This window comes from Salvelinus sp. IW2-2015, linkage group LG19 (assembly GCF_002910315.2).
Source record: "Salvelinus sp. IW2-2015 linkage group LG19, ASM291031v2, whole genome shotgun sequence".
Lineage (NCBI taxonomy): Eukaryota > Metazoa > Chordata > Actinopteri > Salmoniformes > Salmonidae > Salvelinus > Salvelinus sp. IW2-2015.
The window spans coordinates 22,687,280-22,701,078 of NC_036859.1; the positions used below are offsets into that span (position 1 = coordinate 22,687,280).

The 13,799-nt window shown below is 42.4% G+C and overlaps 1 protein-coding gene across 1 annotated transcript in view; it reads right to left on the bottom strand.

Moving 5' to 3' along the window:
* Positions 1 to 13,799, bottom strand: part of LOC111979548 (astrotactin-1-like) — a 229,425-nt gene that overhangs the window by 153,336 nt on the left and 62,290 nt on the right. Inside the window, 2 exon segments of the mRNA XM_070448910.1 lie at positions 7,567 to 7,641; positions 9,111 to 9,195. Coding sequence (XP_070305011.1) covers positions 7,567 to 7,641; positions 9,111 to 9,195 — 160 coding nt within the window.

The following is a 13,799-nucleotide window of genomic DNA, read 5'->3' on the forward strand; positions in this document are numbered from 1 at the left end:
TAGAGACTGTAGTGAGGGAGATGCAAGGTAGGGAGGCAGTTCCTGACTGCTGTCCTTGGAACAGACGTTTTGTTTCTCTTGGGGAATGCTCCAAGGCACTTCAGTGGGCTCACTCGTTGCATCTCACCTCTCATCCGGGAGGGCAGCGAACTTCTTCATCCGCTGCCAACACCTTCTTAACCCTGGTCTCATCTCTCTATGGATTTCATCACGGGTCTTCCATCCTCAGAGGACCACACTGTCATCCTGGTCATTGTGGACCGCTTTTCCAAGGTGGGACATTTCATTCCGCTGCCTAAGCTTCCATCTGCCCATGAGACTGCTCAGCTAGTCATTCAGCATGTTTTCCACCTTCACGGACTTCCTCTGGACATCATCTCTGACCGGAGCCCACAGTTTGCCTCCAGATTCTTGAGGGAGTTCTGTACTCTTCTGGGGTCATCAGCCAGTTTGTCCTCGGGATATCACCCTCAGTCCAATGATCAAACGGAGCGGGTGAACCAGGATCTGGAGACCGCCTTACGGTGCTTTGTGTCCGCCAACCCCCGCCACATGGAGACAGCATCTTCCCTGGGTGGAGTACTCACACAACACTCTCCAGTGTTCCTCCACCGGCCTGTCACCATTACAGGTGTTGTACGGATACCAGCCTCCTCTGTTTCCAGATCAGGAGGTTGAAGTGGCGGTTCCATCCGCGCTACGTCTCATCTCTCGTTGCCGCTGGGCCTGGAAGAGGGCYCTCCTGAGATRCTCAGCTCGGGTTCAACGACAGGCCAACTGTCATCGCCGTTCGAGTCCTCTCCTGTGTCCAGCCCATGGTCTGGTTGTCTACTAGGGATCTGCCTCTACGCGTGGAATTAAGGAAGTTGACACACCGGTACGTTGGGCCATTCAAGGTTCTATGGTGCKTCAATCCAATGGCCTATCGTCTTGTCTTCCTCAGTCCATGAGGGTTCATCCCACCTTCCACATCTCCAGACTCAAGCCTATGGTGTTCAGTCCTCTGGTTCCGGCCACACGGCCTCCACCTCCGGGATAGCTAGCCTAAACTGTGCGGCGCATCTTCTCCAGCTGCCAGTTCTGGCAGGGGACTCAGTATCTCATGGACTGGGAGGGTTGCGGTCCTGAGTAGCGATCCTGGGTTCCGGTTCGAGACATTCTGGACCCTGGACTCGTTCGGAATTTCGTCGCCGTTCAGCTACCCATGGTGGAACGRCAGGAGCCATTCCTTGAGGGTGGGGTGGGGGGGTCCTGTAACAGTTTCTGTTTTATTTGATTGTTGTTTCCTTAGGTTACCGCTGGAGGGCACCCTTACCTTGTTTTCTAGTTTCAAGGTTACCCTGATCATTACTTATTGGTTTCACCTGTTTTGATTACATTCTCTGTTCACCTGGTTGCCTTGCTATTTAGGTTCCTCAGTTGGCCTGTATCTGTGCTTAGGTCTCATGTTTGTTCGTATACTCGTGTGTGGTTGCCTTGTTTCTGTCAAGACTTTAAGTAAAAGATKTGGATCAAATCAAAGTTTGTCATTTGCGCCGAATACAGTGAAATGCTTACTTACAGGCTCTAACCAAGAAATAAAAACAACAGTAAAAAGAGAGGCTATATACAGTAGCGAGGCTATAACAGTAGCGAGAATATATACAGGCACCGGTTAGTCGGGCTGATTGAGGTAGTATGTACATGTAGATTGGTTYAAGTGACTATGCATATATGATAAACAGAGAGTAGCAYTAGCGTAAAAGAGGGGTTGGCAGGTGGCGGGTGGTGGGTGGCGGGACACTATGCAGATAGCCCGGTTAGCCAATGTGCGGGGGCACTGGTTGGTCGGGCCAATTGAGGTAGTATGTACATGAATGTATTGTTAAAGTGACTATGCACATATGATAAACAGAGAGTAGCAGCAGCGGAAAAGAGGGGTTGGGGGCGGCACACAATGCAAATAGTCCGGGTAGCCATTTGATTACCTGTTCGGGAGTCTTATGGCTTGGGGGTAAAAGCTGTTGAGAACCCCTTTTGTCCTAGATTTGGCACTCCGGTACCGCTTGCCATGCGGTAGTAGAGAGAACAGTCTATGGTTGGGTCTTTGACAATTTTTAGGGCCTTCCTCTGACACCGCCTGGTATAGAGGTCCTGGATGGAAGGCAACTTTGCCCCAGTGATGTACTGGGCCATACGCACTACCCTCTGTAGTGCCTTGCGGTCGGAGGCCGAGCAATTGCCGTACCAGGCAGTGATGCAACCAGTCAGGATGCTCTCAATGTTGCAGCTGTAGAACTTTTTGAGGATCTGAGGACCCATGCCAAATCTTTTTAGTTTCCTGATGGGGGAATAGGCTTTGTCGTGCCCTCTTCACGACTGTCTTGGTGTGTTTTGGACCTTCTAGTTTGTTGGTGATGTGGACACCAAGGAACTTGAAACTCTCAACCTGCTCCACTACAGCCCCATCGATGAGAATGGGGGCGTGCTCTGTCCTCCTTTTCCTGTAGTCCACAATCATCTCCTTAGTCTTGGTTACGTTGAGGGATAGGTTGTTATTCTGGCAACACCGGCCAGGTCTCTGACCTCCTCCTTATAGGCTGTCTCGTCGTTGTCGGTGTTCAGTCCTACCACTCTTGTGTCATCTGCAAACTTAATGATGGTGTTGGAGTCGTGCCTGGCCATGCAGTCGTGGGTGAACAGGGGGATACAGGAGGGACAGAGCACGCCCCTGATGAGCTCCAGTGTTGAGGATCAGTGTGGCAGATGTGTTGCTACCTACCCTCACCACCTGGGACGGCCCGTCAGGAAGTCCAGGATCCAGTTGCAGAGGGAGGTGTTTAGTCCCAGATCCTTAGCTTAGTGATGAGCTTTGAGGGTACTATGGTATTGAACGCTGAGCTGTAGTCAATGAATAGCATCTCACGTAGGTGTTCCTTTGTCCAAGTGGGAAAGGGCAGTGTGGAGCGCAATAGAGATTGCATCATCTGTGGATCTGTTTGGGCGGTATGCAAATTGGAGTGGGTCTAGGGTTTCTGGGATAATGGTGTTGATGTGAGCCATTACCAACCTTTCAAAGCACTTCATGGCTATGTACGTGAGTGCTACGGGGCTGTAGTCATTTAGGCAGGTTGCCTTCGTGTTCTTTTGGTCACAGGGACTATGGTGGTCTACTTGAAACATGTTGGTATTACAGACTCAATCAGGGACATGTTGAAAATGTCAGTGAAGACACCTGCCAGTTGGTCAGCACATGCCCGGACACACGTCCTGGTAATCCATCTGGCCCACAGACTTGTGAATGTTGACCTGTTTAAAGGTCTTTCTCGCGTCGGCTATGAAGAGGCGTGATCACACAGTCTTCCGGAACAGCTGATGCTCTCATGCATGCCTCAGTGTTGCTTGCCTCGAGCGAGCATAAGAAGTGAATTAGCTCGGTCTGGTAGGCCTTGTTCACTGGGCAGCTCGCGACTGTGCTTTTCCCTTTGTAGTCGTAATTAGTTTGCAAGCCTGCCACATAAGATGAGCGTCGGAGCCGGTGTAGTACGATTCAAAATCTTAAGCCCTGTATTGACACTTTGCCTGTTTGATGGTTCGTCGGAGGGCATAGCAGGATTTCTTATAAGCTTCCGGGTTAGAGTCCCACTCCTTGAAAGTGGCAGGTCTACCCTTTATCTCAGTGCGGAATGTTGCCTGTAATCCATGGCTTCTGATGGGGTATGTACGTACAGTCACTGTGGGGACGACGTCCTCGATGCACTCATTGATAAAGCCAGTGACTAATGTGTGTACTCCTCAATGCCATCGGAAGAATCCCGGAACATGTTCCAGTCTGTGATAGCAAAACAGTCCTGTAGTTTAGCATCTGCTTCATCTGACCACTTTTTATAGACGAGTCAATGGTGCTTCCTGCTTTCATTTTGCTTGTATGCAGGAATCAGGAGGATAGAATTGTGGATTTACCAAATGGAGGCGAGGGAGAGCTTCGTATGCGTCTCTGTGTGTGGAGAACAGGTGATATAGAATTTTTTTCCCTCTGGTTGCACATTAAACATGTTTGATGAAATTAGGTAGAACTGATTTAAGTTTCCTGCATTAAAGTATCGGCCACTGGAGCGCCACCTGTGGGTGGACGGTTTCTGTTTGCTTATTTCCTTATACAGCTGACTGAGTGTGGTCTTAGTGCCAGCATCCGTCTGTTGGTGGTAAATAAACAGCCACGAAAAGTATAGCTGAAAACTCTCTAGGCAAATAGTGTGGTCTGCTATATCTTTACAAGATACTCTACTCTCAAACTCTAGAGACTTACTTAGATTTCGTGCACCAGCTTTGTTTACAAATATGCACAAACCCCCCCCCCCCCTCGTCTTACGGGAATGTGCTGTTCTATCTTGCCGGTGCAGCGTATATCCCGCTAGCTGAATATCCATGTCATCATTCTGCCACGATTCCGTGAAACATAAGATATTACAGTTTTGATGTCCCGTTGGTAGGATATTCGTGATTGTACCTCGTCTAATTTATTGTCCAATGATTGCACGTTGGCGAGTAATATTGACGGTAACGGCAGCTTTCCCACTCGCCTTCTGCGGATAATTACGAGACACCCACTCTGTGTCCTCTGCACCTGCGTCTCTTCCTCTTGCAAATAACTGGGATGTTGGCCTTGTCGGGTGTTCGGAGAATGTCCTGTGCGTCCTGCTTGTTGAAGAAAAAATCTTTGTCTAGTCCGAGGTGAGTGATCGCTGTCCTGATATCCAGAAGCTCTTTTTTTCCGTGAGATACGGTTGCAGAAACATTATGTACAAAATAAGTTACAAATAACGCAAAAKCCCCCACATAATAGCACAATTGGTTGGGCACCCGTAAAACTGCTGCCATTTCTTCTGGCGCCATTTSGATTTACCCTTACCTCTGCTTGCTGTGTTTCTCTGTGCCTGGGTTCGAGTTCGTACGAGCATTATTGTAACAAATTCCTTATATGAACTGTAACTCAGTAAAATAGTTMAAATTGCTGCATGTTGCRTTTATATTTTTATTCAGTATATTATCATTATGTCTGTTGGTGAACATAGATACAAGACATACAAACCTACAACTCACTTTAATTAGAAATGATTAACTCACAGAACATTGCACAGCAACACGTACAACAACATTCAAGCCAAGTGACTTACGTTTTGTGTGTATGTACTGTGTAATTGATAGATGCACACACACCCACATTACATGTTCATGTTTTTAAATGTATGTAAATTGTCAAGTACTTTGTCTGTAATGTCTTTTTTGRTATGTGTCTGACCGCAGCAGGACTAGCTGTCTCCATTGGTGTCTGATAATGGGGATCCTAATAAAAATCTAAATCAAGCCTAAAAAGAGCTAGGCATTAGTCAATTAAAAGTCTCACAACACAGAAGACCAGACCAGATACAATAAAACAATTAAATTCTGGAGAGCAATTGAAGTCTGAAGTCCAAGCATTCCAGAAGGATTATTGATAAACCCTTGAACTTACTTTAGAAAGGCTTCAAAATGAATCTCAAAGTGAAACTGTTCATGAGTCGATAGACACCAGCAAATTCAGCAAAAAGTATTTCTCAAACAGGGCGTTCTTCTATTTGACACCAAATGTAGTTGTATAATTTCTTATATATTATGCATCATTRTAGCACAAAAAAAAGGACTTGTTGATTAAAATGGTTAACAACCATTTTTGCAGACTTAACGTTTTTTGCATCTCACATTGTTCAATTTGCATCTAATAAAATGCTAACTTAGCATAAGAAAAGGMCACCCGATCACAAGCACTGCATAGACTACTAGTCACTTTAGGAAGGGAATGATTAAAGTGCTGTAAAAGAGAGCATTAATTATCTCACTCCAATTACCTCCCCTTTTTCCAACTGGAGTGTTATATGAATCAAACTCCCTCAGTCCTACCATTTAATATCATGCACTGGATTCTTCCAAGTGATAATGGGCAGCTAGGCAAGTCTACTAAAACAGTATTTTTCTTCCCTGGAAGTCATTGCTACCAGCCCCATAAGTCTCTCTCCTTATCCAGAGGTGGGTTGTATGGTTTTCCAGGAGATATGTATATACATTGTGGTATAGGATGATGCCAATCTGAAACTGAAGGCTATCAACAAGAAATCCCTTCAGCAACAGAAGCGTATGGAACAGTAGCAATGGAACACTCGTCACTGGAGTTGGTGTGCACAGGAAGGAATAACAAGAGAAAGCAGCCTTTGAGGGTGAACCCCCTCCACCCATTCAGGGCAGGTGTTCTAATTGATAGCAATACTTATTTTCTTCCGGTAATTAATCTYGTTTCTGTCCAAGCCATGCCCTAGCACTGTGACAGCTTGCAAATGGCTTCAACTAATTGAACTCTAACAAGTTTGTTATCTAGATGCTAGACTCTTCTTTGTCTAAGGGACACACGATTACGGATCACCATCAGATGATAACGTGAGGTTGCATGCTGTCTCTTATACACATCTAGATGTGTATAAGAGACAGGTCCTATAGTGAATATGTTGTCATTTGGGACTCACTCTATGTTCTTTGTTGAGAGCAGTGGTAAGCAGCATAATCAGTATTGTTGTTGTTTCATTGGCTTTTGAAGAAACATGTCTTATACAAAACAGGAGGCATATACTGTATGCCTCCATATACCTCCCCAGTCTTTCTCAGTATCCATTTGAAAACAACTGTGATGGTGAATATCATAGAACGCAAATGCTCACTTTCTGTTGACCAAGAACATTGTGTGATATAACTTTATTCTGTGGTAACGTGAGGTTGCATGTTTTCTACAAAAAGCACGTTCTCAATCATTTCACTGGTCATCCAACATCAGTACAAGAACAGAAAGATTTTATTTAAACTTGATTACACATTTTTAATGCAAGGCTCAAATGTATGTACACCAAAGCAATGTCAGTCAAATTAGAACTAGAGAACTAAACAAACTCTTATTTCAGAGCTGTGTGTGCATGTAGCTAAACTCTTCAAATCTATGTTATGCCTTACACATAAAACAGAATTAATTGTATTACAGTTCAGGGAATGTTTGGAAATAAATTAAATCCCTCGATGAAAGATGATTCTCTTGGTAAACATACCCCCAGTAGATCTCAAATGGTAAAAAGTGAAATGCTGATTTGTTGTGATTTTCATGCTGTAAAGAGTGATACAATTCAATGATGCTAGCTTTCCTTCATTCCATTAAAACAGCRGAACAACATGACTCAGCTTCAAGATTGGAGCTTTTTAGTGTTTAGTAGATTTCAAAACATTGAAACTATGTCCTGAAAAGTTGTTTGGAGAGAATAGGAACACAGTATTTTCTTACTAGTTTAAAATCTACAGCTCTCACTCCTTTCTATGCCATCTTTAAATGTGACAATCTGTCACGCTATTATGACAAAAAGTTTGCCTATTGTTAAGAAAACATTCCAATGGGTCAATATCATATAACATCTCAGAAAAAAACAACATTTGAAACAGAATTTCATGCTGTTTCAAAAAGTGTTGCCCATAGAAATGTGTTCAGGTTAATAGGTGTGTACAGTGAGTTCTTACCTGAAAATGCGATCAGATGGTTGTTCTCCCATCACCAGATCAAAACCACGCTGGAAAATATTGTAAGGCCAGGGTCTGGTGACAAATTAGAGAGGAGAGAGTTAGACTTATATTCAGTCAAAACCAGTAACCTGCTTTCCGAGACAAGAATGAAATGACTGATTGAAGAAAGAAACATGTTTTACTACTTTAAGTACAGTGTAACAATGAGTAATCACAACACGTTACACTGCAATACACAAAACACAACCCAAGCCACTGCCTGTTCACCCCGCTACCATCCAGAAGGCGAGGTCAGTACAGGTGCATCAAAGCTGGGACCGAGAGACTGAAAAACAGCTTCTATCTCAAGGCCATCAGACTGTTAAATAGCCATCACTAACACAGTGAGGCTGCTGCCTACATTGGCCACTTTAATAAATGGATCWCTAGTCACTTTAATAATGCCACTTTAATAATGTTTACATATCTTGCATTACTCCTCTCATATGTATATACTGTATTTTATACCATCTATTGCATCTTGCCTATGCCGCTRGGTCATTGCTCATCCATATATTTATATGTATATATTCTTATTCCATTCCTTGACTTTGATTTGTGTGTATTCGGTAGTTGTTGTGGAATTGTTAGATGACTTGTTAGATATTGCTGCACTGTCGGAACTAGAAGCACAAGCATTTCGCTATACTCACAATAACCATGTGTATGTGACCAATAAAAATTGATTTGATTTGATTTGTTTGTCTTCAGTTTCCCCAAAATATTTATTTATCTATCCTGCTCAAATAGTAAACAAGTTTGGAATCTTTTCAGCACTGCATCTCCTGACAACATTTCAACCAATCCCCCAAAAATCAGTAGATCAAAAGTAGCACTATGACAGTGCGGGTAAACACACTGATAGAAAAATGTGTTCCTCAGTCGCCTGAGATGGAATGTGACTTAGGCTCGTGTCTATTTACCCAAGCTGGGAGAGGAGAGGGGAAGAATGATGGAGATTAATAGACACAGGCAGCTTGGGGACTTGAATCTGCTACAGTGTGAGAAAAAATGTGACAAGGAGATGCTGCCTCTGAGTAAGCTGTTACAATAGGCAAAGGGGCAGCTAAAACCTGATAACGGCCTCACACGAGGGAGGCCAATCATTAAACATTTAAGTTGAGCCTGTAGGTTTTCCCTGTCAAAGTGACTGCACGTGAGAGAGAAATCACTTGGGGAGGGAGGGAGATAGGGAGGAAGAGAAATGTGTGACAAAATTCAGATGTATAGTGAAAAAAAACATTAACATATCAGAACTGCGATGGCCCTGTAGCAGCAGGCAGATTATTMTCAAGTGCTGTGTATGGGTAATAAAAGTGGGTAGCATTCTGGAATTCTGGGAAGGATTTAAKATTTCCATCTGCTAGTACTCCACARCTCATGTTAGGCCCAGCTATAGTTTTCACAGTTCTGCTGTTTGACACAAAGATTTTTAACTAGCAGTCGCCATGTTAATATATTATATAGCATGCAAGACCATTAGAGGCCATATTGTCACTTACCCTTGATTTGGACCCCACTCGTTACGAATACAGAGATGCTTGTGGACAGGGTCCTTCATGTAGCCATCTAAGCAGAGACAGTCACCTGCAATGGGAGTATAATAAAACAATGGTATTGTTAAAAAAACAAGTGATGTAATGACACACTGAGCTCCTCCTGGCATGAGGCGAGTATTGTGTTTCCACTATCCCATAAACCCTGTAAGCATACTGCCACAGAGCTGCAGGATCTGARACAGTCTGTTGCAGAGATATCCATTTACCTGTCTCCCTAATAGGCCTGTGATTACTTTCTACTTACCAGCAGAATGAACCGACCAAGGCTGTGTTGCAAAATGGCAACCTTTATAGTGCACTACTTTTCTTGCACAATAAAAGAAAATAGGGTGACATTGCGGACACAGCCCAAGAACTGTGCAGCATGGCCAGCCAGGCTAGTTCCTCTCCAGCAGCCTTGTGATCAGTGCTGCTTATTACAGCCATCAGAAACAGGGGAGCTGCTATTTTCTACTGATGCCTTCTGTCAGCACACAGGAGGAGGGATGTCGCCCTAACCTGATTCAGCCAGATTGATGGGGATGCATCTTGAGAGCAGGGACTAGCTATTCTACTGATGACAGACATGCCCCGAGTGTGTTGTACAGGGTTGCCAGACTGAGGGTAATCATATCTAATGTAGCTGAGCATTTAATGTACACAACTTGATGAATAACGTATATATTTAATAACTTATGATATATTGAATAACTCATGGTAAGCCTAGCATGTAAACCAGCAGTTGTTTTACGGGTTTAAACAAGTCTACGCATCAAGTATTCAGAGTATGAATTCCAAATGGGATTCTTTTTTTGAGCTCTTCCGTCAGATTGAGTGGTAATTTACTCCCMTGACAGCTGGTGCGTGTATACAAATATGGATTAAGTGAAAGGATCAGTCATACCAATTCGAACTTTCACCAGAGTTAGKTTGAAAATTCAACCAAATACACTCTTAGAATTAGAGATAACTCGAGGAGCCCTGCAGATCCTCAAGGAACCCTTGAGTTCTTCAAGGAACCATTGCAGTCAATGGGTTCATATTTGCACATTTGATTAGCTGAGTGGTTCTATGAGGTACCTTTAATGTTCCAATGTAACAAATAGTTCCTGGAGGAACCTTTTTGCTGGTGCGTGCGGAGCAATATTCATTTATTTCGCTGTTGGATTTGTTGCGCTACCAGACTCAAAACAAGATGAAAATATGTGGTTTTCTGCAATGGCTTTATGGGATAGCTAGCAACTTGTAAACAATTACCCATTCCTATATGAGTACTATTTCAATAGCAATGTTGAATAATACAACATTGGCTGCTGTCAAGCCAATTATATTATATGACTGTAGCCTCCGTTTTGATTCTGAAAAGTTTATTGTGATGATAATGATTGTAATATTATGATGATAATTATTAGGTGTTGGCTTAGGTCGCTCGCTAGCTACATAATCCTCAAACTAGCCTAGCTTATAGCTAGCTTGCTGCTCTGATAAGAGTAACATTTATAATATTGTAGCGGCGGCAGCCTATCAGAAGATTGGAGGCGTGGCRTTCAGYTAGTTGWTTTTGGCCACCTGTGAGAATAAATATCATGCCTGTTCATRTGTTCTGTTGTTCTGTTGCATTGACATTAAAGATTAAGCTGGTTTTGAGGCCTTGATAAAGGATTACATAAGTGCATGTGATTCTAAAGAGACAAATAGCATTTCATTGTTCAGATCGTTACCATTCCATTAAACTGGTGTCAGAAGTGGCATAGCAATGCAGCCAATTATTGGTGACGAAATGGTGACTATCTGGACAATAGAATGTGACTTAGCTCTTTAGTATCACATGCACATACACTGACTGTACAAAACAGTAAGAWAACCTTRCATAACATTGAGTTGCAATCCRCCTTTTGCCCTRAAAACAGCCTCATTTCATCGGGTCACGGACATGGTGTCTAAAGCGTTCCACAGGGATGCTGGCCCATGTTGACTCCAAAGCTTCCCACAGTTGTGTCAAGTTGGCTGGATGGCCCTCYGGTGGTGGACCATTCTTGTTACACACAGGAAACMGTTGAGCGTGAAAATCCCAGCAGCATTGCAGTTCTTGACACAAACCGGAGCACCTGGCACCTATTACCATATCCCGTTCAAAGGCACTTAAATCTTTTGTCTTGCCCATTCACTCTCTGAATGGCACACATACACAATCCATGTATCAATTGTCTCAAGGCTTAAAAATCCTTCTTTAACATGTCTCCTCCCCTTCATCTACACTGATTGAAGTGAATTTAACAAGTGCCATCAATAAGGGATCATAGCTTTCACCTGGATTCACCAGGTCAGCCTATGTCATGGAAAGAGCAGGTGTCCTTAATGTTTTGTACACTCAGTGTATGTAAAAMGTTATTTTATTTGGTTATTCTTAAGTCGTTACAGGTTCAATGTTCATTCAGGTAAAACAAAAAGCTAAAAAAAGATAATCAATKATTTCAATAAATCATGTGCAAGCTTAACCTTAACCTGGCAATACAACAGAACACATGAACAGGCATGACATTTACTCTCACGGGTGTACAAAAATAAGCATCTGAAAGCCACGCTWCTAATCTTCTGATAGGCTGCCAGGTTAGAGAGGTTCAATTTTYTAAATTGTCCCAATACATTAATATTTAAAACGCTCCTGTTATTTTTCAGTGCCACCTTGCACGAGTAAAGAAAATTACGCTACATGTACTGAATAACTTACACTATATATACAAAAGTATCTGGACAGCCCTTCAAATTAGTGGATTCGGCTATTTCAGCCACACCGGTTGCTGACAGGTGTATAAAATCGAGCACACAGCCATGCAATCYCCATAGACAAACATTTGCAGTAGAAAGGCCTACTGAAGAGTTCAGTATATTCCTGCCCTGCTGGAGCTGCCCCGGTCAACTGCAAGTGCTGTTATTATGAYGTGGAAATGTCTAAGAGCAACAACGGCTCAGCCGCGAAGTGGTAGGCCTCGGTTGCAACACTCACATACTTTTGGTCATGTGGTGTATCTATGACGTTTATCCATTATCCCGTCAAATTTTATCAAATTAAAATGTTCAGGTCTGGGGAACATATGTACCAGATATAACACAAGTCTTGTTTATATGTAATAAATGTCCCATATCTTTCAAGGGGAAGCAGAATTTGGCAGTAGACAAGCCATAAACAACAGCCTACAGCACCGTCAGCACTCCCCTCACACAGAGGTATGTTTAAAATTCACAAACTTTTWAAATCTTTTTAGAACCACAGTTATTGTCATAACCAATCCCTGTTTTCATCAGTATCTTCTCCCTGAGAAGGATTGGATGGAGCCCGTCTTGTAGCTAGCTAGTACCTAGAACCCTGCAAGAGGGGGATGCAGTATTGGGGGTTACATTAAGAATGCATCTTATGAAAAATACAATGCAATTATTGAGGCATTGCATCAGGCCACTTATTCAACATTTAATTTTAATGAGAGGGGCTGAAATTACTTATTCAATTTCAAGGAATCCAGGCAGTGTGTGTCCCAGTGGTCCACCTTTTGATTCATTTAGGTCTGGCAATTCACACAGTACACCAGAGACACCAGTCCGTCTTGAATTACGGATGCAAACATGGAGAGAACTCCTTTTCCCAAAAGTCATTAACATGGGATATGCATTCAATACTGATCAGTAGCATGGTACACACTTTCTATACTATACTGATCATTTGAGGGATTCAATGACATTCTGCCAGTATTCTGTGTATTGATACACAGAATGCCAAAACAAAGACCATTTTTTATGTATACAACAAAGGTGAATAACAAAACATTTAAAGAAAAATGTAAATTACAACTTTATTTTGTTTGTACATATGAGAGGCTGTACTTCATGTTGATATCAGTTTCCCCTCATTCCCCTCAGTCTGTTTTAATGTAAAAATATATATWAATGTATATACTCTTTTATTTAACCTTTATATAACTAGGCAAGTCAGTTAAGAAAAKAWTRGTATTTACAATGACGGCCTTTATAGCATTACTATATAGCAGGTTTCATTGGTGAAAACCAACCCAGTATAATGAAATATCTAGAAGAAAAACATCAACAACACCTGGCAGTATTAATTAATAAATATAAATTAAAGAATATACAGTTGAAGTCMGAAGTTTACATACAKCTTAGCCAATTACATTTAAACTCAGTTTTTCACAATTCCTGACATTTAATGCTAGTAAAAATTCCCTGTCTTAGGTCAGTTAGGATCACCACTTTATTTTAAGAATGTGAAATGTCAGAATAATAGTAGAGAATTATTTKTTTCAGCTTTTATTTCTTTCATCACATTCCCAGTTGTTCAGAAGTTCACATACACTCAATAATTACTTGGTAGCATTGCCTTTAAATTGTATAACTTGGGTCAAACGTTTTGYATAGCCTTCCACAAGCTTCCCACAATAAGTTGGGTGGATTTTGGCCCATTCCTCCTGACAGAGCTGGTGTAACTGAGTCAGGTTTGTAGGCCTCCTTTCTCGCACACGCTTTTTGAGTTCTGCCCACACATTTTCTATAGGGTTGAGGTTAGGGCTTTGTGATGGCCACTCCAATACCTTGACTTTGTTGTCCTTAAGCCATTTTGCCACAACTTTGGAAGTATGCTTG